This window comes from Ooceraea biroi, chromosome 1, assembly GCF_003672135.1.
Source record: "Ooceraea biroi isolate clonal line C1 chromosome 1, Obir_v5.4, whole genome shotgun sequence".
NCBI lineage: Eukaryota > Metazoa > Arthropoda > Insecta > Hymenoptera > Formicidae > Ooceraea > Ooceraea biroi.
The window spans coordinates 15802974-15830096 of record NC_039506.1 but is presented as its reverse complement, the minus strand read 5'-3'; the positions used below and the strand labels follow the sequence as shown (position 1 = coordinate 15830096).

Below are 27123 nucleotides of genomic sequence, written 5' to 3'. Positions count from 1 at the left end.
GAACGTGCACACACGGGGATTGCGTAACGTGCTACGTTTACGTTGCCGCAAACGGTTTCGTTGGGAAACAACGGTCATTCCGTGGCTTCGTCAGCGCACAAGTCGACGAGAGACGGTAGAGTAATAACGGTAGAGCCCATGACGAAGGTCGTCCGTCAATTTCGCAATCGGGCGCGTGCAAAATATGTGTCCTTAGATGCTGTTTTTGTCTTCCCCGATAAAGTCCAGTAAAGTTCAGCAAGGTCCAGGTCGTAAAGGCTCCGCTTTTGATCCATGAAAAATCAAAGGCACAGGACAGTTTCAGGGCGGAATGTTTCAGAGCCCCAACGGCGTGGGTCGAAACAGCTTTGAAACGAAAGTCCATATAATACCTTACTCCGCTAGAATTGCCCTGTCGGTCCTAACGATTCCAGCCAATTCAGTATCTTTGGCCAGTAATCCGTTTAATTTCGGCGAAAGTTGCAGATTTATCTACCTACGAGGACTTTTCCTTTCAAATTCGCGACATGACCTTTGTCGTAAACATCTCCTCGTCTGTGGCCAGGTGCCATAAAAAAACTCAAATCGAAGCAGGCCGTATTGTAGGATATTACGCAATCTGAGTTTTCGTTGCTGCTGCTGCTGCTGTTGTCCTCAGGCAACCTAGCCGAAATCTAGACGGTCTAGAGATTGATCCGAGTTTCTTTTACAACGGTATAGTGCGTAGTAGGTGAAGGCTCCTGTAGTCCTAAAACTGGTTTAGAAAAGTGACCGGGGCGGCTTCTTCTTCATTCCGCTTGTTTCTTTTATTTCCTTTTTGGCATTCCCTTTCCTTTCGTTCTCTTTCGTATATTGCTCTTTACTTCACCCTCAAACCTGGCCCGGGAATTTATTTCTTTGTGTTTGTTCAGAAGCTTGTTGCTGTGTTGTTTTGTTGCAGTTTGTTGCTGCGTTCAGGAGCAAGTGATGCGCAAAATATAGTGTCGATGCCTTGCAACCGGCGATCACCGCGTGCTCCTCGGTTGCAGGTGCACCGAGCTCCTCTTTCTCCCTCTGTCTCTCTCTTTTCCTCCCTGCCGGTGCGCGCGCCGGTTTGCCATTAATTATACATGTTAATTAAACATATAAACGTGCATAACGCGGAAACGATCGTATTCTGCGTGCGTTCGTTCCGAGAATCGGTCGTCCTCGTTGTCGTCATCGTCGTCCTCTTCGTTGTCGTCGTCGTCTTGATGCCCCCGGCTATGTCCGACGCAACTGTCGTGTACTTAATTAACGCACCGGCGTCCAATTAAGTGATTTATCGTCCCCGAATTTAATGACTCACGTATAAATCGGCTCATTAAACGTACGTCATTTGGCAGCGCTCTTTCGCCGAGGCTTCGAGGCTTCGATTGAGACTCCAAGCGATTCGTTGCGGTAATAAATATCATTACTCCGCGCGAAGAAGAAAGAGATTTCCTCGCGTGATTAACCGGCCGGGAAATTGCGATGTTACGTAAACGCCGCCTTGCGACGGCACGTCTTTGCGTGTCGTCGTTCACCTTTTCTACGTTGACGAACGGAATCCAGACTGACGCACGTAGACGTGGCATATCCCGCGCCACTGGCGCGCGTATAACGTTTCCTGCGCCGTATATCACACAAGTCGAATATGCATGTGCGCACGCCTCCCATGCGCCGAGGCATTAAAGTTTCCGAGGTGCCTGGATGCCTGATCGCTGCGTGCCCTACCGAGCGGAGACTTTGATGCTCGCCTAAGCGATGCGTCGCGCTTCGATGCTAGGACAGGGACGAACTTTTCTTCCCACGATCGAATATTCTCATTCTCTTTGCTTTTCTCTAAGCTTTGAAAGTTGACCTGCTCGAAGTTAAAAGAACCTAATATTGAAAATTCGGGCGTTTCCTGCTGAAACGCTTCAAACGAAATTATTAAAATGTTTTTTAAAGAAGCGAAATGTAATTAAATGAAAAAAGTTTTAATTTATGTGAAAGAGGTTTTAATTTAATTTACTTTAATTAGTAATACGTTTGCGAACTGATGCATTTTCTCGTTTTTTAAAAATGGAGTTCTGTTTTGGACAGAGTGAAACAGTTTCTCAAGTTGCGAGCTGATGCATCTTCTCGTTTTATAAAAATGGCGTTCTGTTTTAGACAAAATGAGTTTCTGAAATAACAGTTTCCGAAACTCCTAGTTTCGGAAACTATTTTAGTCATGGAAACACGTCCTTTCTTATTGTGGAGATGAAATATACTTCCTCTTCCCACGTACGACCTTTTTGAAGGCCACCAGTGAAGACTGGACAAAACAGCATCGTTTGTCACGAGTCTCACGTTTCTCTCGTTCTCTTTCAGAATCATAAGTTACGATGCAAATAGAATAGAACCGAGTTACGGCGAATAACTGTTCTAATGGCGCAATCTTGGGCGCACCATTCTTGCGGATTCATGGCCACGACCTCAAATGGCGACGGTGGATCACTTCTATTTCGTGAATGCTAATGAGTCTCGCAAGTTATATTTGGCACGGCTGTGTTAGGCAACTGGAATTCCGCCCGTCCGTTAGAGCCGGGAGGAAACCTTCGGTTTCGCGCGAAAGTTGCGCAACGCAACGCGAAGGCATAAAATCCGCTGTCAGTGATCTCCAGCGGTCTCCGCGACGGCCAAGGCGATCGCGCTGGCATTAGAATCTCGTCGTGGCACGCAGCGACGAGCGGTGGGGAACGCACAGAAGGACGCAGACCGACCGGGAGTTACTGACTAGAAATTCAACGAAGAATACGGAACTCCTCACGTTCCCCGCTGACTTTAATTTACCCCAAATTTACTGAACTCTCACGGACCCGTAATTAATTCGTGATTGTCATGCTACGGATTCGTTGTACGGTTTCATATAAATGATGCGCTGAAATATTTGTCAGACTTAGAAAAAGAATTATGAAGAATTGTCGTTTTATGTAAATTATATGATTGGAATTTTTATTGAACTTTATAACGGAGAAGATGTCCCAACTCTGTTTCAGGTATTTTTATTTTTATTCGCTGGTGCACCGTGAGTTTTAAAAGTGTTGTTTCCTTTCGAGATGGAGTGAACGGTGGAGAGATTCATTGATATAAAGTTATGAAATTCTATTAATTAATTTCCAGTCTTGTTTTTATATGGGTATAGCAAGAAAATATTCCTGCTACGCAGACGTCATGCAAGTAAACCGTATGCGCGGATTATGTTAACCGGTCATAATTATTTTCTTGCCCCCTAATTTAATCACTGAATATTATTCACCGAAATCGAACCAGACCAGACGGGTGCTAATAATATCGCGATTCGAAAACAATTTATAATTATAATTTATAATCTAACTGGATATGCAGTTTATATTATTATTGTTTTCATTTTATTCCAGTGGCGGAAAGATCCACGCTATTTTTAGCGCGGATCGCACGTGCGGGTATTACACCTTTCCGATTTTTTACCCGCGCCTGCGTATGCGATTCTCATTAATCGCGGAATCATTAAGAATGCGTTTCTCGATCGCGCCGTCGTTCTGGATCAAAGCCCGGGCGACGAGCTGCATTTCGCGGACGCGCGCGCGCGCGTTTTATGCAATTGCGGTGCGACGCACGCTCATGCTCATTCCACTTTAGTCGCTAGCCACACCAAAAGAGGATCGCACTGTCGCCGTGTGCGTGGAATGCGTTAAATTCGACGCGGCGAAGGGAGCCGGCAGGGCCGGCGCGACCGGCCGCGATTGGTCGTTGCACTCCGCGTCGCAGGATGACATCGCGACTGACTGACCGTGCTAAAACGTTCACTATCATCCGTTTTGTATTGTTTGTGACGCGACACGGGCAAAGATCGTCCCCCATGCCGTTGTTCGACGTAACGTATTTGCGTACTTTTTGATTACGCACGAAGAGTTATTCGCTGGATAACTGTGCGTGACGTCACGAACAGTCACGACGTATCGCACATGCAAACGCGCATTGACATTTGTTACAAGATTGTTTCTGAGATATTTCAACGAGGAGAGATTTTTTTCTCACCTTTCGACAATCAAAGTTACGATAAATTTAATTGATGATGATGATTGATCCACGTGTCTGATATTAGTCGGAATTGTCTGTAAAATATTCCAGGAAGTCAAAAAGTCTTAATCTTTTCAACAATTTGGAGATAAAGTTGGTGATGAGTAAAAGTAATATTTTCCAAATTGATTATGTTATAATACTTGCAAAGACGATATTTTCTAAAGAACACAACACTTTCAAAGAGTTAACGTTTCATGAATTATAGTGATAAGTCACATACGAGCCATAAATTCCAAGTGAAAATGGCCTTGTCAATTTAGCATCAGAACTATAGTTCGTTTTTACTGGATTAAAATTTGAGATCATATATTACATATTATCTACAAAATTGAAAAGAATGTAAAATAGATATTTTTATATGAAAAAATTGTTCAATAAAACCAGTATCGGATTACCGTTATTTCCAGAAATACTACAACTTTGACATTTTGTATACGGTTCACTTAGAACTACAAATGTTTAAAAATACTTCTTCTTTTATCTCACCCTTAGACGTTAGAAATCTAGCCTGTTTAATGATTCCACTATTAAACCTTAATGGAACAATAATGGAACATTTTATCTAATTTTCTTCTAACGTTATTTTTTCATTAATTAAAACGGCGGGCATTAATTAATGTCAGTTTTGATTAAGTTAACTTTCCGTTTTATTACTTCAAGCCAGTCCGACGGTCTTAGCGGCTGAGTGGAGCCACAATGCTCCAAGAAATAAAAAAGAATATTCGCTTGGAAAAGAGCGTCGTGCGTGCGTATGTACCGCGCGTTCGTAGATAAATACTGTTACATCCAGTGCACATACGAGCTTTAACTGTCGTTGACACGCGGGTAATCGCGCTCGGTGACGCGCACCTGTTGCAAAGGCTGGTACACCAGGATGTGCAGTCATCGCGACGAATTACAATGCAACGCCCGTAAGCTTCGCGATGCGTGCATGCATGTCTAATCGTACGTACGTACGTACGTGTGTATGTACGTGTGCGAACGGCATAGGGGTACGCGGTGTCTTCGCCGGGTACCGTGACGCACATTGGAAAAAAGATGGCGCAGAATTAGATATCCGAGCAAACGTGCGACTGTATTCAGAATCATAAATATTGTATTTTGCGACTTTAGTACGAGCACAAATGTTCGTACAAATCTTTCACAATTCAGCTATTTGAAAATTCTTCCTATTCCGAATTATGAATCGCATTTTCGAAACCGCCGTCTTCCAAGTTACCATTTTTGCGCGTGCTTTTCTTTAGACATTCAAAAATCTCCAATTTACTTTAGGCATGATTCTTTAATCACGAAAGTTGCGTGAGGGTGAATTTGGACACCGCCCTCCCCCTGTCTTTCTCTCGCCCCTATCCTCTCGTCGCCCTATAAATTGCGCGAGGGAGTACGTTCCTGCTTGACGCAAATCTTGCGGAACACCCCGCAGACACGTACGTCGAGGTCCGCTCGAAACGACACGGACTCCGCATCGTGCGTGTGAAACAGGTTCGACTCGTCGAGAGGGCCGCAGGTACACTGTACGCGTATGTACGTGCGCGTTGCTTTGTGACGCGTACGCACCGACACGCGCAACAGGTACAACTCACACGCACCCTGGGCCGCGTCAGTGTGCGCGTTCACGTACACACATAGAGGCGCGGCAAGTGTACGGCGACGGCTAATGGCGCAAGAGGGGCCGTGACCGAAATTCTTTCCGAGCAAGGGGGCCAAGTGCAGAAGAGAACACTCGGCGCCGATAAATCTCGCTTCGCGCGCTAGGCGCGAAGTCCAGTATCGTGCCAATAGCGATTAATTCATAGCGTGGAATCGTCGCGAATGATGACGATGTTTCCTTCTCTCATCACGCATCAATGCGGATTGCGATCGATATTTTGCTGTCGATCGCTAAATGTGGGCGTGTGGACTCCAAAGAGAGAATTGATTCGCTTAATCAATTCAAATCAGCGCTTAATCCGTCGTCACAATACTCCTGATTGCAGCACTGCGTTCGCACTTTTTTGCTGCAGATTTCCTTTAACTCTGTTTATTATAAAGAAAGAGAATACATTTCTGTCTCTTTTCTTCTCTTTCTTTTTTTTCTTTCTCTCTGCATTTGAAATAGATAATTTTGCGCTTTATGTAAGCGTATGAAAGAGTCGTTATTTTCAAATAGTCTTTTTGTGTGATAGATATGGTAGTCCGACAACGATCGGTCGAATGACATCGCTCAGTCGCGACGATCTTGCCACGGTCTCTGATTGCGTCTATCTGTTTAAAAAAGTTTCGATAGAAATGAGAAGGCCAAGGTTTTGTCTCTGCCATTTCCCTTGGTACTATTTATTGTTTAACTAGAAGGAAAGGAAATTATTGTATTAGCATTATTTGATTGAAATTTAATTGTACAAATTAATATATATATACATACATAATATATATATATATATATTAATTATTATATATTAATATAGTTATAGTTAGTTAGTAATATAATTAATTAATACAGTAATTATTAATGAATATTAATATTTGCAACGTTTGATGAAATCATTTGCTTAACCTGATGTATCTTGTTGATAAGAATTACCATTTCCATGCGCTCGACTATTCTGTTTACATTTTTGATATTTCTATGAACAAAAGTGAGTTAAATCGATTTATAATCTCTAAGGTAATTGGGTACATTATATAATACAAATGCGTTAAGAAAAACGCGTTATACAACCATTGAGTCATGTGAATAGTTGTACGTCTAACTTAAGAGTTAACGATGATGCGCGTGTAATGTTTCTCATGGTGCACAGCAGAATATTAATTGTCATATTTGTCATCGCCTCTGTCAAATTACTATTGATGAGGTTTCTGGACAGTCCAACACTCTAGACAATCTGTTATGAAGGAAGTAGTGGAAGAAGAAAACAAGTCGACAAACATCTCGATTTTTAATTCCGTGTCCGCACACCACTTATCGCACGATAATAATCTCGAAATAATTTGCTGGTGGTAAAATTAAACGACAGTTTGTATTTTTTCTTCCTCTTTCCCTCTCTCTCTTTCTTTTTTCCAGAAACTATATTGATCGAATATTAAGATATTCTCTACTAAAGGTAGTCATAAAAATTAATTGGAAAGAGAAACTCGATAACAGATTATCACAAATAAACAATCGATCGGATATCAAAATATTTTTAATTACTGCAGGAAGAAGAGAGAGAGAAAGAGTTTGGAGAAATATTTAATAATAAATTCGAGAAGTATCGATAGTCGATTTTCACACTTGGTTGCATTTCATCGTGTCGTGGTATCGGTACCGCTTTGTCCGGTACCACTTGCACGAGCAAAAGTACCGGGCAGCAGTGCACTTTCCTTCAAGACGCAATCCCCACGAGCAGAGCGGTCATATCTTGGCATTGTGCGAGCTCTGGCATCACGGGGACACGCTTGACCGGTCACGTTGGAGCCGCACCGGTCTTCCCCCATCACCGCACCACCGATCGCCTCCTCCACCATCGCGTTCTCCCTTCGCCGTCGCTCCTCCGCCACGAAACGCCGCGGTCGGCGATGATTTTTTTCTCACCCGCGAGACTTTTCACCGAGTGCCAAGGTCAGGCGAGAAACGCCGTCGTCGTCATCGTCGTCGTCGGCTAACGCCTCGATCTTTCAGTCCGGCCGTAGAGAGGATTCTCTCTGAAGCGTGGCGCTATCGAGATGTGTTGTAGATGCGCGCGGCTGCATAGATTTATGCGCGCGGGTTGTATGTGTGCGTATGTGTGTGATGTATGTGTCCTGCAGCTTCTAGGAAGCGCAGAACTCGTATGTGCGATTACCTGCGATTCGATGCGTTTGATTTGCCGGCGGTGGAACACGCTCGGGCCGGCGGAAACCACGACGGGGAAACATCGTGCGCGCAAGTGAACCGACCGCGATTATCGATGCCGATAAAGACCGGATAATTTGGGGATGATAAACCGCAAATCGATAATCCGGACCCCGACAATTTGCCTCGAAATTAGTCCGCGGAGCGGACCGAGGGTTGCGCGCTCGCCGCGATCTCGGAGATAACGTAAATTGAGTTAAAGTACTAAACCGCACGTATGGCTGTGTGTATGTACGTGTGCACACTGACTCATTGCTGCGAGAAGGAAACATCCTGGACTTCGATGACTATCTGGAACAACTATTCATTCCGATATTGAGATTTCATGGAAATCTTAGATACCAATGAGTCCGCTGCACGGAGTCCGCTGGAAACGAGCAGCCGTTAGTCTACTAGAGCCATAGCTGAATGATACACTATTACACAATAAAAAATAAAATGTTAATTTTAACATTTTTTGCATGTCCCAGAAAGTCCACTCTAAATTTTAAGTTAAAGTAACTCATTCGTCATATGTTACTTCTTGACAAACTAGAAATGTTAAGTAATTAACACAATATTTTACATTTATTTTTGTTATTGTAACTTTAAGTGTGATGTAAAAATAACATACAAAGTAATTGAAAACTACATGGAAGAGAAGTTACAATAACTCATCAGAAAAGTTGATAGAACATTTTCGTTCATACAATATGAACATTTACTTTTTATGTTATATTAACACATGATAGTAATTATTTCAACTTAAATTATTTTTGATAGAAACATTTATTTTTAGTAAATTTGATTATTTTATATGTCAAAGTTCATGATTATTTGAAGATTTACTTTAACTTCTTTTAGAATGTTAAACTGACTTTGTGACGCGTTGATTGTTTAAAATTATTGTGTTAAAAGCATTTCAAATAATATTCCATTTCTAAGAGACATACACAAAATGTTAAGTTATGAAGTTAACATTAATGTAACATATAAAATTGTTATAAAAATAATAACATATCAGTTGTATGTTAATTTTACATTGAAGTAGTAATCAAAACATGGCAACACAAGAAAATTTTAACATATGGACGCACAATTTTTAACGGTGTAGAGACGACATTTGCAGCGATATTAATTTTTTCCTCGCAGAAAAAGTTTTAATTAATTTTTTTAATTTTAAAGTTGTAATTAATATTAATTACATATTAAACATCATTTCTGATTAGTTGCAGTCGTCTTTTGACAGCCTATTTTTCGCCAAATTGCTTGAATCTAATTGCATCAATATTGCCACAAGCTTGCCTCAATATTGCTGCAAGTCTGTTCCAATATTGTTGCAAGATTACCGCGTTTGGTGTCGCGGGCGATTCGTGCCGGATCGACGGCAGACTCGAGGATAATACGCACGCATACATTGTTACCCTGCACGCGTCCATTACGTAAAGCGACCAAGTGGCCGCGTATACGGTGTCACCTTGCTGTCCGTGCGACGCGACTTCCCAACCCACGCACGGTACCGCTACGCAAACGCTACACAGATATCGCGCCGGTCGGAGCGGACGCGCGCGTATCGCGTATAGGGGACGAAGCGGACTTCCTCGCGACAGTGTTGCAACGAGTTCTGAATCAATTTTATCTTGATATTTTGATAATAATCTACATTTAAAGTATCTTGACAGTCACATATGTAACAGTTTTATATGATTTTTAAAATGATACAATAATATTAACGAAATATCCCCGAAACGGAAAGCAGCAGAAAAAGGCAGAAGAATTATATTTTGAAGAGTGAGAAAATTGGAAAATTTTTCAAAAAGAATTTTAATAATTATTTTTTGATTCTCTCAGAAAGTATATATATACTTCTACATGCATATAATATAAATATACATCGAGGTGAATGCACAAATGTCGGATCACGTAGCGCAATTTCTAGATCGAGGCTTGGCGCAGCAGAAACGGATCGGGGATCGGGCTCGCGATGCGGAGATCGTGCTGCAGCAACCGAGCGAGGTCGGCGCGCGGGTTCGAAGAGAGCCCGACGTGTATGAAGTGCCCGGATCGCGACCGCACAGCTTCGCTGGCAAGATCCTGTTGCAGGTTCTCCCGCGGCCGGCGCGATGCGGACGGTGCATCGTCGGCAGCCGTTGCAGCCTTCGTAATACTCGCCGAGAAACATATCTGCTCGATCGAACGAGCCGAGCCACGGCTTAGCCGACCTACTTACAGCCCGACCGCTCCCTGCTCTCCGAGTCCTTTTTTCCAGATTTTTCCTTTCCTTTCGGGCGGTTAACGCGCGCAGCTCGCCCGAGCCATTTAACGCCGCCGCCGTTTATCGCGCTTATCTGCATACGAGACCAGAAAACAATGTGTTGGACGATGAAGTAATCGACGAGCTGCGTTACCGCACGTGCATGTGTATGCGTGTGCTGTGCACGTATTATACGTACACGGCCGGCGTGAGCGAACTCACGCGGGATTTACGGGTCGCCGTAAACGTCATGGGGCGGGTGTTTTATCGCCGTTCTTGAGAAACCGTTGGTAACAGAGTTGATAGGTCGAACGGACAGAAGAGCGAAGGCTCCGGAGAACGCGCACCACACCCCGCGTTCGACGCTGAAGCCGAGTGCGTAACGCCGCGCGGATTCCCCGATCGTACCGGGATAATATCGAGCGCAATTGTCGCATTTGTATGCGCGACGTGCTCGTCGGCGAGCACGATTAGCGCTCGAGAAGGAACGTACGGGCTTTACCTGTAGTCGTCAGTCTCGGCTTCGACGTTAAAAGCGATCGTCCGACTTTTACTAGAACCTGTCATCGAGTAACAAGCGTGTTCTTCAAGTTAGATGAGCTATGGTATGCATACCGCGACGTGATGCAGTAGCAGATATCGGTTAAGGAATACGATAGTTTAAATGTCGTACACGAAAAGAATTTTTCTGAGGATTATTGGCATTCGTAAACCGAAAGGAATATTTTTTGATCATACTTTGATGCAGATCAGTTCAAATATATCAATAATTGCGAAATTATACGTAGAACACGAGATAATAAAGGATAAAGATAATAGAAATTATACACGTAATTAATCTTAAAATATATGAGATGTATAAATATTTTATTATATCTACATAATTAAAAATATAAGAATAATTTTAAAAAATTGCCAGGAAATATGAGAGATTCCGCGTGCACGTGATAAATTTGTGATAAACGGCATATTACAAAAATATTTATTTAAAGTCGCTGATTAATTACTGCGATACATATACATTATACAAGCAGATATGTTAATTTTTGCAGCTTCTGGCATATTCAAGAAAAATTCTATTCGTGCGGGTTTGATGGGCGCCCGGCCCTCAATGGCAACGACCTCTAGGTCTCTCGTATCAGGAAGTGTACTCCACTCGTTCCAGCGCGTGCTCCCGCGTTTCGCTTTGGGAATTGTGAGGATTCAGTCGTTGCGCCGAGCCGGGCATCGATCTTCCCCGCTCGATCGCTCCGCAGGCACTCCGTTCCGCGAACGAGCGCATTCGTCTTAACGCTGCTTCGCGTCGCTTCGCCTGATACGCCGTATCTTCGCCTATGAGAGGCAGCCGAGGCGATTTCTTCGGTAACTACCTAACTGCTCCACGCGATGTTTCCTCGCGTCTTCTTACATTCATTTCGCCGCATCTCAGCGGTGCCAAGATTCTTCTTCATTAATCACGACCTCGATAGTAGAAGGAACTCTTATTTTTTGTTCTTGTTGTTAAAGCGGCCAAGGGTACGCGACGTCTCGACAGTTTTCCAGAGATAATGGATGAGTTTGGAAAAATAGTGTTCTTGCTTTTTGCTTGTACGTCTGCGTTTTACATATCGCTGTTGTTGTTGTTGATGATATTTGCAAAATGGAGCTGTGCAACGAACCGCACTTCGGGTGCCGATTTACCAGGATTTCCGTACCGTTTCCTCTCGACCCTCTCTGCATCCGATCTCTCCTCCTTGTCTTGTGGCTATTCCGCGAGCAAGCCCGTCTCTCGATTCCGACTCGATGTACCGGTTCTCGTTTCATTTTCTCCCTCTCTTTCTCTTTCTTTCCCTCTTTCTCTTCGATGAAGAGAAAGACCGAGGAGCAGAAGGAAAAATGAGAAGGAGAGAAGGACAGCGCGGTCGAACGAGGAACGGGAGGGAATCGGGCGGAGAACGAGCGCGATGGAGAACTTGGGGGCGGGAGGGGGGGGGAGGGAAAGGGAAAGAGACGGAGAATCGAAGATAGGCAAAGAGCGTACATCGGTACCCCGATCACGACGATCGCGCCGGTATTTATAGCGCGGCCGAACCTGTTAGGGGGATTTGGTTAGAGGGACTCACGCACTCACGCATGTACGCGTGCGGCGCGGTTCTCCCCGGATTCCGCCCGAAGGTTGCCCAACAAACGGAATCGCCATTTTGTGGTGCCTCGCTGCGCCCGCAGCGGAGTTGCCTTCAGGGTTCTCCGGGCTAGTGACGCAAGAAGGGGATTGCGTAAAGACATCGTTAGGCGCCTCTAACTCGCAGTTTCGGGGCCCGAGATTTTCGCCACCGCTGATTTCTGAACCCACGATCGACCCTTCGTCCCTCCCTCTTCCCCTCCCTGCCCCTCGACGTCCGCGAGATGGAGGATACCGTAACGTGGGATTTAAATCTCTCGCAATGCCGCTTCGAGCCTGACGCGCGTCTCGGGATTGGACAATCCGCGGAAGATTGTCCTTTCTTTTCTTCACTGTATTCTCCATAATGCACGTGACCTCGGTAAAACTTTGCGGCCTCGCGATTGGTTTCCTGGTTGTCGCTCCAACGACGTATAATTGCGCGACGCAGTGTCCTCGTGCTCCATCGGCGAGCCAGCAAGTCGATGTCGAAGCCTGTGCACGTCGCGGTGGCCAGCGGTCCCCTTTCAAACTAAAATAATGCACTATACTGCAACAAAAAGAAACAAGAAACTAATCCACTCTTAAAAAAGTCTGCTTAAAGAATCGAATCATTCAATTATTTAATGGAATGGTACATTATTGGTATCATCAACATTACCGACAAATGAATTCGATAATACTTCTCGTCCTATTCTGTATCCTCCAATCTCGTCTATTACCTCAACAATTTCGTTAACGAAAAAATAATAATTTCATAAGGACAATTTCTCGCGTCTAACGTGGAAGAACGTGGGCGACCCTCAATCTTCATCGCGTCCAATCTTCACCGGCCATTACGGCGACATCGAAAAACGCCGTTGCGATCAGTTGTCGCTGATCACCATTATTATCATAATTAAAAACGATCGCACACGTGGGCGTACCGCGTGCGCGTCTGAAAGCGCGCAGGACATTTCCGCGCCGCCGGGAATTAATCGCTGCGGGGGACAAGCGGGCGGTATCACGTACGCGCGAAGGACGCGCGAGCGTACGGAGCGGGGGTGCCGTGCCGCGGCATACGGCACCTACGAATCTTCAAGGTTGCTCGTAAATTCAGCGACGATGGCGGAGCGGGCCAACCGCCACGCTCGTGACCGTCCGCGTCCTCACGCATTACGTATGCCGGGGTCCCGCCGGTATTGAGATTCAATTCTCATCGGCTGTGAGTGCCGCCGGACCGCGCGAATGCAAGCCCGCGTCGCGCGGGCTGCGAGAGGACCGCCGCGTGAACCTTGAGAGTGGGAAGCTCCCGGCACGTTCTGGCACGCACGCGTACGCGCGATCGCATAAAGAGCAAAGAAATGCAGGAACGATTGTTTATCAGTAGTATGCAACCGATCGGGCGGTGCAGCAATGCAGAAAAGCGATTCTAATAATTATTTATCATCATTATTTTATGCGCGTCGAAGATAAACGCACGAAATGCGACAGAAATTATGCAACAGCCTAACGTCCATCTGTTGCGCACGTCATGCGAGGTCCATGCCTCAGAAAACTCTCGGGGATTGCTTTAGTAATGATGAATGAAATTTAATCGTGATTAAATTATTGCCGAGATGATTGTTTGCTTGGTAGAGAAGCTAACTGTTGTAAGCAAATCGTACAGCGAAAACCACACCGCGGAAATAGAAATGGGTCAATAAGGTAGATAATGCGAATTATTGAATCCTGAGGGCGCAATCAGCCAATATATAAAGAGCGAAGGAGAGATAAGCGGGGAGAGCGTTAGGAGAAAGCAAAGAGAGTAATCGAGGTAAAAAAGGGCGAGCGTGTCGTCGGATAAAGAAAAAGTAAGGCGAGCGTGCCGATAAACTAATTAATATCACGGTGAGCGTACCGGTGGACAGATCAAGTAAGAACAAGTGTGGCGAGCGTGCCCTAAGTGCGGAAGTGCCGCCTAAATACCGTCGAAGCAAGGAATAAATATAACCGTTGTTACCATTATCGTAAATTATTGACTATTGCCATCCTGAAATCCAACGAGACCTCACACTATGAACATGTGCGGAATATCGTTGCTGATACATGAAACATTTTTCTGCAGTTATATTTGTTCAGCGAAAAGTGGACGTTTCAAAGCCGGAAGTCGGGGATGTGAGGAAAACAGGATTAGTTGAGTGACAAACAGTCTAGGTTGGTCTAGGTGCACATGTGCGCGGTGTAAACTAAGAAGAAACCTTATTGATGTTTTCTCTCGTTTCTTTGATGTTTTCGACTCGTCTGTGAAGTCTTTTTAAATTGATGTCAGAAGTAAAAACACACACGTAAATCATATTCTCATACATTACACGCTTTAACAAGCTAGGTTGCTTGTTAAACCAGACCTGCGAGACGTAGAATGAAAAAGACGACAGACGGACAGTGTTTCTTGTAGATTCATAATTGATAAACGTCATTCGATTACATAGACCCCGCAGTACAGTAGTTACAAGACTGAATTATGCAATCATTTATTGACAAAGGTAAAGCGAGCTTTAAAATACGATCCATCTCGCCGAAGCAAAAAAGAAGCAAAGATTCGAATGCTTCTTAACATAATTTGTTATAGATGAAAAACGTTTTTATAATTTTGCTCAACAAAGGGAATCGCCATTTTGTGATGCCTAACGATAAAACTCTGTATCTTAAATCAAGGAGCTACCAGAAATCAAGGAGAATTTATTAACTACTTTTATAATGATCAATAATAAATCTGTCTGTTTATATTATATATTTTTATTAATTAATTTCAATAAAAACAAATTTTCGACGACTGAACTGGCAAAATTCGTTTATTAGTTCACAACGTTTCGACCATATGGGTTGTGATCCTTTTCAAGTGAAAGCTAATATGATAGTCTTATTTTTGATCCGAGACAATAGAGCAACCTTGACATGAGACCATCTCGTGTTGTTTGTCTGTGTTCGTTATTCCGCCAGTATCATCCGTTTGATACGGACGTGTTGGTTAGCATGTTCCAAGACTTCAAATGATCTTCTTTGTAAATTTCAATTTATTTGTAAGTAAATTATTTCTTTTTACGAATTTTCGTTGTAAAATTGAGAGTAAATTAATTAAGTTTGTGTGGTTTGTAGCTTTCACTTGAAAAGGACCACAACCCATATGGTCGAAACGTTGTGAACTAATAAACGAATTTCGCCAGTTCAGTCGTCGAAAATTTGTTTTTATTGAAATTTCTTATTACTGGCGTACACAATTATAATTTGTGATTTAATAATTAATTTATTACTAACAGACCGCGACAAACCTGATGATGACCGTGCGACAAGTCCGGAGTCCTTGTCCAGTAGCAGTCCTACACACTCGCCACTACTAAAAAACCTACCAGTTACTCCGAAAAATGCTACGATCAATACGCGTCCCCGAAGATTCTTCTCCAGTATTCTCAACGGAGAGTCGTACGGTAGCAGACTTCATGTGCTGACCCGGGCGGAGCGGAAGGATTACAGCAGTCCTCCGATAGCTTCGGATGATCCACCCAAGGTCTTGTCCAAAACCGAGTCAGAGAAGGTCATCCTCCCGAGGCCGGAGACCCCACCGAAGGCGCCCCATGTGGAGCCGCCTACTAGGGTCTCGGTTATTCAGAGGGTACCACCGCAAAGTCAATCTACTTCTCGGAAGGAGGAAAGTAAGAGCAAAGTCGAGATCGAAAAGGTCGATGAAGTACAAGATCCCGGTCCAGTACAGGTATTACCAGATTGATACTTTTGCTCTACTACTTTATCTCACAGTACCTCACAGTGTATCAGTATCTCATTAGTGTCATTAGTATAGTCTCAACTGGATTATTGTTGCTGTATTTTCACGGACATAACGCACGAGCAAGACCTTTTGTTACAAAGATCACTCACGGAAATAGTTAGACGTTCCTTTAGATTCACTGTAGCTATGACCCAAACTATGGAACCAAATGCCTTACGAAATTAGATTTGTCTCTTTCTTAAATGTATCAAAGCTAAATTTTATGATGTACTCTTACAATGTGGATAGCTCTTTGTGAACTCTGTCGTGCTCTTGTTACTTGTGCTTGTTGTGCTTGTTGACACCTGCTAGGTTTCATAAATAGTGCTCCTTTTTTTAACACTATGGTCACTGACACTATGAATAATGCGCTTATTCTTATCTTTATCTCTATTTAATTTTATGTGTATATATTTCTTCAATTTTATTATTATTTTCTGTCTATATTACTTTTTGTCTCTGTGATATTTACTGCGTACATTTATTAGCTTTTCTTTTTTGATTAGTTTATTATATTCTTTCTTCTGTTATTGACGTTATTGTATTAATGATATGCATTACTTTTTTGAATTTCTTTAATTTTGTTATATATTTGATTTATTGTGTGTAGTTTTTCTGCGCTTAAGGGAATACAATTTGCCGTTGAACCGATATATTTAATGTTGACTGAAATTTCTTTCTTTCAAGTCTTACTAATAAATATGCACAGAACTTAATTCTGGTCCTCATCAGGTGCGAAATTACATCAACACGCGTGTATCTCTCCACAGCACAAAATGTCACAGTGATATCAATGTGATCAATATGATATCATATTGATATCACCGTGACTCCCTTTGCTATGGGGGTCGTAATGCATTTATTTTCATTATTGCCAGTTGAGGTCAATTATAAAGTGATTTTATAGCATGAAAATTTTAGTAACACCACACTTACATACCGCACCACTCTTAATTAAACATGTACAGAAATCACGAAGATCTTGGATGTGTGTCCGTAGAGGGAGTGTAGAGGGTCCTGTTATTAGATCCTGTTATTAATGCAACTCACAATCCTCACACATGTATTATGCATGGTGATCAGGTAGGCAAGAAGGGTGAGAAAAATATTGCATGGTATTACGCGTAACACGCGCCGTGTCGGTGTTCCGCCTAGCTGCACCACATTCCTCGCACAATTACTCCCCGAATGCACATTTAACATCCCCAAGTAGAGAAAGAGAAACTGTAAATCACTGATCGCGACAACTGACAATTGATAACGACGCCGGTATTAATTACAGGAGCAGCCCATAGATTACGCGGTGCCGAAGCGCAAGGAAGAAGATGACGAGAAGGGTCGTGATGGTGCTTCGGTGTCACGCAATATTGGCAACTCCATCGCACGGTCCCTGCTGGCGGTCAAATTGTCCGGTTCACAGGTGGTACAGGCGGCTTCACGGCACTCTGATGGTTCTTCCGGAGGCAGTGGTAATGCTGGCAGTGGTTCCTCAGCATCATCGAACAATGGAGGTGGCGGCGGAGCTATGATCAATGGATGCAGTAGTGGAGCGATGATCGGATGCGGCGGTGGCGGTGGTGGCGGTGCCGTGGGTGGTGGCGCGGGTGCGGGCGGCATGCCTCCCGGTGGCAACGGGGGTCGCGGAAACTACGGGCCCAGCTCACCACCGACGGGCTCCCTGCCGCCGTTCTATGAGTCGCTGAAGGGCGGCAACAATCTTGCGAATTTTGCCAATCAGTATAACAGCGCTCAAGGTACCGTATCATGTCGCTACGCTCTTATTCCCCACATTTGTATCATTGTTTCTTCTTGATACTGAATCCTCATAATCAAGTAATTTCCTGATTTGTCCATTTCATCTCTGTTTCAGGAAATGGATATCTCACACCGTTGACGGCGGTCGGAATCGAGTGTGATACCGGCCAGCAGGACGTCAACTCGCAGCACGCGCAGTACAACGCGCAGGAAGGCAAGCAGTACTCTTTACTGCAAAACGTGTGCGCGAACGTTTGCGCCTCTTACGGCCTCACGTTCAAGGAGGAGGAGGAAGAGTTGGCGGCATACAAGATTCAGACGAACGATCTGCTATCTGGTCAGTACGGCCCGTACGATGTCACGGACGCAGGTATGATGGTGGACATGGTGACTGGCGCAGTGATGGACCCTCTGCAGTTCACGGCGGCGACCTTGACCTTTAACTCGCCACCGGACCACACAGCGTTGCTGGAGAGCCTCAGCGACGCCGCGGACCTTCTGCTGCCGAGGTTGCAAACCGAGGACGGCGGCAGTGACCTTCTGGAAGAGTCACTGCACTCGCCCGCGTCAACCGGCAGCAGCGGAACCGGTCAAGACAGCGGTCAGATGACCACTCCCGTCGAACCTAGCGTTGATCCTTTCCCCGAGCACAGCATAGCCTTGACCAGGGGTTTCGATACTAGGTAAGTGTGGCGGATGCCGTGAGAACTACTTGCTCGCTCGTTCACACTGAACTTACGCCGAGGCTGATCGAAAACGACGACGTGAATTTATTGGTACGCACAAGTCCAATAGAATTCGAAGAGGGATTTGCCTGTTCACAGACACTACACGACTCCGCAACACTTCAATGCGTCCAAACTCTCGGGGTTGAGCTACGCTGCAGGTGAATCCAGTTACCAGTCCCTGCAGAAGGAACGACCGGAGCTCGCTTTACACGTTAATCAGAATCATCAGCATCAGCAGAATCAGCAGCTGCAGATACAAGTGCAGCTGCAGCAACATCAGCAGAAGCACCAGACCGCCGCATCGCCGCATCAGCAACAACAGCAATCTCAACAGCAGCAACAGCAGCAGCAGCATCAACAAGGTTTACTGAGTCCTGGATTGAGCTTCGCTGGTAATGGTGAGTTCTTTCAAACTCGCTTTCATGCCTTTGCCACGAATATTAGCGAGGCGCTTTTACAAAATTTTTACTAAGTTTTTACAGGAACAAAATACAACTGTTCGATTGTTTGAACTGTTCGATTTTTTGAAGTAGGTACACATTAACGTTATTATTCTGGGATCTTGAAGGTTTAGAACTGGATTCCGGTAGCAGCGTGGGCGGAAGTCTACCCAGTCCCGGCACAACCAGCTGTTCCCTGGACGGAACATCATCCGGCACCTCTCCGTCGTGCGCTCTGGCTGACAGCCACGCACACAGTCCAGTCGTGTCACCCACAGTCGTGAATGCGGCCCAATCTTCTGGTGGAGCAGTCAGCGAACCTCATATCTCGCAACGGGTCAGTGTACTTCAACAAAGGGTAAGGACCCAAATTGATCCAGGCAAACGCATATCTGTTCGCATCGCGTTATTAGATTACCGCCGCCGGAAGTGGGATTGGATCGAATCGATCGTCGATTGATTCGATCCTGTTTATCCAGACCTACTCGCGACAAGATAATCCATGACTCGTCGATATTCTAGTTAATTCTAGAAGATACATTCTCACTTTGACATGAATAAAGTGGATCTTTGGCTCCCACTCTCGCGCATCTATTATGCAATGTCAATCAATCAATTTGAGTACTTCTTCCAATGTCATCAGGCTTAGTCTTCAATCGCCTCGCGAGGTTGGTTGATGATTAACGTGCATGCTTTAACTATTCGTAGTTGGGTTTGCCGAGCGACTGTCAAATAGAATTTGTTAATGGGGGTCATGGCATAAAGAATCCTCTCGCGGTCGAGGGTCAACGACAGGCGGCGACTAATCGGGATGAGGAGAGAGTGAGTCGCACGCCGCCTAGCAAGGTAATTGACGCTTGTTTTGCGTGTAAGATAACATTGAGCACCGTATCACGCACTGATCACGCAATGGTCAATGTTAACATGCATTATGACATAACGAAAGAATCGTGCCAGATCGTTATGTCAGATATGTTGCTATGCGATTCTAGAGAAGACATTATTATAATCAAACTTCCTCTGATTCCTTGTTCAACAGGAGGATGATCCCAGTCGCTTCAGTTGTCGCGTGTGCAGCAAGAACTTCAGCCTTCAGCGGCTCCTAAATCGTCACATGAAGTGTCACAGTGACGTGAAGCGTTACCTCTGCACATTTTGCGGAAAGGGTTTCAATGATACGTTTGATCTGAAGAGGCACACGAGGACACACACGGGCGTGCGACCGTACAAGTGCTACCTTTGCGAGAAGAGTTTCACGCAGAGATGTTCGTTGGAAAGTCACGGTCAGAAAGTTCACGGCGTTCAGCACCAGTATGCATATAAAGAGCGACGTGCTAAGGTAAATTATTCTTCAAAAATGACAAAACACCTGATATTCCGTGCTTATTGACAAGTGGTTCTTTATCGCTAAAGCTTCGAAACAATATTGTGTTGCGTATCCTGAATTTAATTTCTTTATGGAATTCTCTCTGTGGATCTATTTTGACATATTATGACATATTATTTGATATATTCTGGAAAATGTAAATGTTAGAGAATTTATTAATTTCATAATAGTAATTTATTTATTTAGTTATTCTCTTGTTGAAGCAATTTAAGTTGGGCAAATAACGTTAGTTATTAAAATAATGGGGCGACAAATGAGTTACTTGCACTGAAAATGTTCTTTATTCGACAGATGTATGTCTGCGAGGAATGCGGACACACTACGCACGAGCCAGAAGTGCACTATATCCACCTGAAGGAACAGCATCCTTACAGTCCAGCGTTGCTCAAGTTCTACGACAAGCGGCACTTCAAGTTCACCAATAGTAACTTCGCCAATATGTTGCTCCAGGTGGGCACAGAACCCGTAGACTAGACACGAGTAGACATGAATATTATTGAAAAAAACCGAGTTAAAGAATAGAGGGTCTCACATTGATCCGATGATCTGATATAGAGAAAACCTTCGATACTCGAACAAAATGAAATACACCGCGCGCTGTACAAGAACACGAAATTGTTCTTGTTGATGTAACTCTTCAGAGTGGCCTGTTGCAACGGGACTCGAGGAATACGGACAGCTGCGGCCTCGCGGAACGGCGGGAGGCGGTCCTCGAAGAGCAGTGACGAGTCGCAACAAACCACGATCAGCTTCTGAATCGGGAATCTGTCGGCTCCGGGACCAGGAGATTGAACGACATGTTCTTCGTTCGGGCTGATGAAATTCTCAGGAAGAGGAAGTGACATCGCGCGAACCTGCAGGTGGTTCTCACTGAAGGGACTATGGGAGAGAACTCGCGTGATGAAGCTTCTACGCATCTCTTCTTACTTAGTTGTCCGGCAAAGCGACATTACTGTTGCAAAAGGGGACGAGGGGGCACATCTGAAGAGGACGCGTATGTAATTCTTCGATCGATGAAAGGCGATTTTTAAGCGATGATGAATGTCTTGAGTTTTTAAGCTTTGATTCCATAGTGTCACCACTGAGACAAATGTTTCAAGTGATAGGAATTGCTTAAGAACTGAGCGATCACATAGGCTCTCTATTGGACTTGGATTCCATCCAAGTTTGGGGAGAAGAGGGACAAAGATGGGAGGAAGGTAGAAGACAGGCAGAAGGACAAAAGGAAAAAGAAAAGTAGGAAGAACTTACTTAGACGTCGCGAATGATGATGGCGAACGTGATTTCTCATATCACAGTTTCTCTCGCTGAAGAGAATGTGGGAGAGAACTCGCGTGATGAAGTTTCTACGCATCTTTTCTTACTTAGCTGTCCCGCAAAGGTGATACTCCTCGGCATTACTGTTGCCGAGGAGGCATGTCTGAAGAGAACGCGTATGTAGCGTACTCCTAATTCTTCAATCATGGGAGCCGATTTTTTGAACGATGATGAATGCTTTGAGATTTTAACCTTTCATTCCATAGTGACTGCACAACAGGATCGTTATCAAGCGGAGAACTTCGACGATCTCCTTGCGGCACTGTAATATTTCGACTGTACATCCGTTTCCTTCATCCATCATTAAACAATCCTTCAAATTTCTTAGATATTTACATCTAGTATCCTCTTAATCCTTAGCTTTATGTAGCGAATTAATCTAATGAAAGTTTAGAATACTGCGACTGAATGAATTATAGTGGACATGTATGCGGGTGTGTAGGACACACGTTCACGCGATTAGAAACATACTATAGGTACTATTCATGCGCGCGCGCTCACACGCTCATACCTACACCTACACACAAACAGACATACGGACACACGTGTAAGTAATTGCATATGTAGATTTTACATGGAATATTGACGACGCGACGGGCCGGATGTGGGCGCGACAACGAGCAGACCCAAAGACTCGGATAGAACGTTTCAGGAATGCCGATCACCCTCAGCCACACGCGGCCAGGGGGCGGGAAGAAGTGCACGGTCATACGGAAGACCTGTTTTTTTTTTTTTTTCTCAGAGATGTACGGCGAGTTACGTTGCTTTTCGACTCGATGGGCGGACGCGGACGCGAGAGACGCGAATCCTTGGCGTCGATCTGCGCGACCGACGTCGGAGGTTTCCTCGATCGCGAGTTCCTCGTCATGAATCTTTTGTCTTCCTTAAATCGGAGGAGCGTCGGGACAGAAGTCTGTCTCTCTTTCCCGAGTTGTCGTGCGTTGCAGAAGCGAGATCACGTTGACAGAGCGACTTTGCGCATTGTAGAAATAGGGTTTGAGCTATCGATGCCCAGCAAGTCGGTCGTGACGAGAATAATTGAAGTAAAGAAAAAGAAAAAGAAATGTTGCAGACAAAATCGGGAGGGTCAAAGAGAAATGATTGTAACATGAAACTTGGTCATGCGGAATGACTGCGTCTGTATAAGACTGTTTTCATATTACAGACATTTTACGACTGTTGATTGACTGTTAACAGAAAAGCTTAATTTTCGGAGTATTTTACAAGTGTGCTGAAGCGATCTGTAGTGTTTTTTATCAAAATATCTTTTTATTAGAAAATAGCACGCAAGAATTCTTAGCGTGTCATTTCTCGCCTCTGACGTCATAATTCAACAGGCGAGGGCAAGGAAATTTTATCCTTAATTTTTATCCTTAAGGACAAAAGGTTTATTGTGCTGTGATTATATAGCAGAAAAGAATATAGCGATGTAAATATCTTAAATATTGTGACAGTCAGAGACGGAGACTTTAATTCTAATGATTCTCGATACGATCGATTTCCCGAATGTCGATTGGTACGATCAGATGTATTAACGTCATCTGGTGCCGGCCTCAATTTGCAAGGATATCTTTGTTAATCAGTTGACTAGATAGACTAGACAGAACTGATGATGAAAACGAGACAATAAACCCCCATACAGCACAAAAGTCCGAGAGACATCGAAGGGATGTTTAAAGGACATTTTATATCCTGAGATATCCCTACGACGCCCTTCAGACTTTTGTATGGGAACTTTCTTAACATTGCACAGTCCTTAGGGCCTTTTCTAATAGATTTCTACTAGAACACGCTCTAGTCCGTATGTGTCCGGCATCCGACTGCGACGTATTGTAGAATAGGCCTTATTAGCGCACCCGACAGCATTGATGCACTAGATCGTACGCTATATGTATGATACATGCAATGTAACTCTCAAACTGAACCGCACTATGGGTAATCTGTGATATCAGCACCAATCGAGACAATCTCATTCTCGCTCCTTCACGCACCGGGTTTTTTGTTTCTCCCTTTTTTTCGCTCTTGCACCAATGGTTTTCTTCTTTCGGGCTCAGGGAAGGGACGGGGCGGCAAGAGGGATCACGCACCGATCACACGCACGTAGATCGAGCTATATATTACACGCACACAAACCGATACATCAGTTACACAGAACGGGATTTCGTGCAATTTTAATGGATTAGGACTTAGGGTTTAGATTGTATATTTCATGTCGATCTCTGTCCATCGGAGGGCAAGAAGCGCGAAGTTTTGGAGGTTTAGGGGTCTTAAGGGGACTCAAAGGCTCACGGTTGGCGGACGAATTAATTGCGACCGGGCGAGGGTTAACCCTTTGAAATGCGACGGCTGCGATGCCCAAATCACCTTTTTCTCTGTTCTTCCGCCCCACGTTTCCTGTTTCTTGAAATTAATTTGAAACTTCGCGCGACGCTCTGATTGATGGGCGGAACCGACATAATTCGCGTAACTTTACTCTTCTCTCTTTTCTCTTGTATTTATTTTTGTATCATAGATTATATATTTTGTACTGCAAACTCTGAACGGTGTACATATGTATATATCGTATGCATAGCACTTGTTCTCTCGTAGTCTACACAAACCTCGAGATGCGCTTTGTCGAAGGGCTGAAAACGTCATTTTCAATGCAAAGCACCTCCTGAGGTCTTCCAATCATCGGGCGAGCCCTTTATTCTCTTGGACGCCACCAATAGCGTAGGTAGAACAGTTCTTCAAGACTGTCCTACCAGTTTTACAGGCCAATTCCAGAACTTACTCTTACCGGAATTTAACTCATTAACTCTTTCAGGACTACTTTTGTACAAAATATACTTCTATTTATTTGTTTAATCCACTAAGAGAGTCATATGGAAGCTTATATTACAAATTTATAATATTTTTTAGAATAGGAGGATTTATAATATTTATTTTAGTTAACAAGGGCCTTAGGGCTCTGGGACAAAAATGTCCCTATGGGGGAAAAAATCTCTCACTTTTCAGTGGATTATTTTTGTACCAATGGTAAACAAAAATGAAAAAAAAAAAATTACTGAGTGGGACATATATATATCCCAGTGGTCCTGAAAGGGTTAACGAAGAAAATGAGAAATTCATACTGCGTCCGATGTCCGATGTATGACATTTAATCCAACAGGAGAGTTCGTTTTCTAGAGACACGTGACGCAGTGTCAATTCTCCATTAACAAGTTAAAGTAAATTGTGGAACTGGGTCTTAATCTTCGTTTGTCCTCTCGTTATTTCACAAGGAAGTTTTCGTTTTATCGAAATTGAGGATACATACGCTCGCCCGATGATCGTGAGAGCTTTTGGGGTAATACTTCCTAGTGTAAATAGCGACTACCGATGTTTTAATATAATTCTTATTATACATATGCGTATAAGATATGCGTATTTTCAAGTCCGATCACTTCGGCGTAGATGCTGATGCTCCGCCCAGAGACGCCTGTCTCGACTGTAAATATTATGTTTCATTAAATAAAACGGCGGGCGGAAACGGGTACCAATTAGTCCCACAATTATCGTAATATCTGACGGCAATAACGCGCGAATCCGTGAAGACTGGACGCGCGAGGACTGGAATCGGGGTACGAACTTCGTGCTCGCACCTTGAAGACAAGAATACTCAAGGGTGATGCGCATGCGAGCGGTACCCCTCGTCGTATACCGCAAACTTGTGGTGTTGCGTCTTGCATCTTATTATTAATTTAGGTTCTTAGATTTAAACGATATCCCTGTCCCCCATTGTTATTTAATTTACCTTCAGTATTGCCGCAAGCAAGTTAGTAGTTAACTGTCTTCTCAGTGGATCCTTCAGGTCGATTTCGAATTTGATTACTGTCATTTTCTCCTCCCCATTCTTTTCTTCGCTTTTGTTCTTATCCCAGTAGATTGCAAGTAGATTTCTTGAAATTCTGAGATATTAATTCGCATCAGTTTTAGTATTTAATAATTCGTCATATACTATTATTATTATTAATATCATTATTATTATCATTATTTTATTATTATTAATATTAATATTATTATATCATTATATAATGTTGATTACAGATTCGATTGACACAATATTGATATTATATTAATATTATTATTATTATGATGTTATTTTTAGTAGGATAATTATCCATGGACAACAATTTTACATATTAATAATAATAATAATTTTATAAGTAGTTCTATAGATAGCTAAGAGATAATCTTAAAGGAAGACAGTCGTATATAATATTTATCAGAAGCGAGGTGGTCCATGTTGTAAAACAGGCGGAAGAATGGCTAGTAAATATAGTTATCTGACGTAATGCGCTTTACCCAATCAAGAATACAGATATTTCAACTGATTGATGATGATAATATTTCCACGATCATTGATATAGTTTTCATTTTCAGAATTGTTTTATTAAACATTATTAATTAATTGCCAAATTACAATAATTGCCGCATAGATATAATCTGAAATTTCAAAATATCTATTCGTTCCTAAATTTTTATCCGTACGTTCTTTAATAATTTTCAACTTTAGTAAAATCATTGCTTGCAAAATGATTAATTAACTAAAATAGAGTTAAAAATAATTGAGTTGGATATTCTTGGTTTTCTTGGTTGGGCAAATTTCATATTGGAAGTTATATTTTAAACATATGTCTAAATTATATGTCTAAATGCGAATTGAGCGAGTGATTGTATGGATTGAGTGGTATCGTGGCATTGTATTATGAGGATACGTGCATATGTGTATGGCATAATTTTTGGCTATATTTGTGGGGAGCATAAGAATGTACAAGCTATAAGAGTGTACAATATATTGTAATATACGGTGCCTAAGCCTATATATAAAATATTACAATTTATTGTATAATGTTGAAATAAAGGAGTGAATAATGCCGAAAGTACAGTTAAAACAAATGAATTTACTGTTGTTCGATATATTATATTATGCATAGACATATTATGATATGTCTATGATATTATGTATGCGTGTTTCCGATGTTTGCCAGCTTGTAAATTCTATTAGAGTGCGATTGCATATCCGGTCGTGGTGTCTACTTATTAACGATCGTTATTAATTATAGCTAATGACAGAATGGCAGTTATGCGCTCTTATATCTTTGTGAGAAATAATAAAATTTATAATATTACATGCACTTTATATACTGTCTCATTTTTATACCTCAACTATATATGAAGACGAATATAAATATAATGAATATGAATATAACTAAATAAAATAAATTTTACGTGAAAATTTGTTAAGAAATATAATCGCATCGCAAAAAATATTTCGAAGATGAAAACTATTTTAATTAAAATGAAAAATATTTCGAATCTACATCGATACATAAATATATTCAAACAGATGCTTCTTGAAGAATATATTTCACGATTTTAAATCTAGATCAAAGCAGC

The 27123-nt window shown here is 43.0% G+C and overlaps 1 protein-coding gene across 1 annotated transcript in view; it reads left to right on the top strand.

Annotated features, from left to right (window-relative positions):
* Positions 1-26866, top strand: part of LOC105274892 (transcriptional regulator ovo) — a 29887-nt gene extending 3021 nt beyond the window's left edge. Inside the window, 10 exon segments of the mRNA XM_011331359.3 lie at positions 15570-16021; positions 17358-17829; positions 17946-18513; positions 18655-18956; positions 19127-19335; positions 19707-19844; positions 20038-20337; positions 20677-20835; positions 21027-21095; positions 21097-26866. Of these exon segments, the coding sequence (XP_011329661.2) occupies positions 15570-16021; positions 17358-17829; positions 17946-18513; positions 18655-18956; positions 19127-19335; positions 19707-19844; positions 20038-20337; positions 20677-20835; positions 21027-21095; positions 21097-21141 (2714 nt within the window). The 3' untranslated portion in view covers positions 21142-26866.
* The last annotated feature ends 257 nt before the right edge of the window (positions 26867-27123 follow it).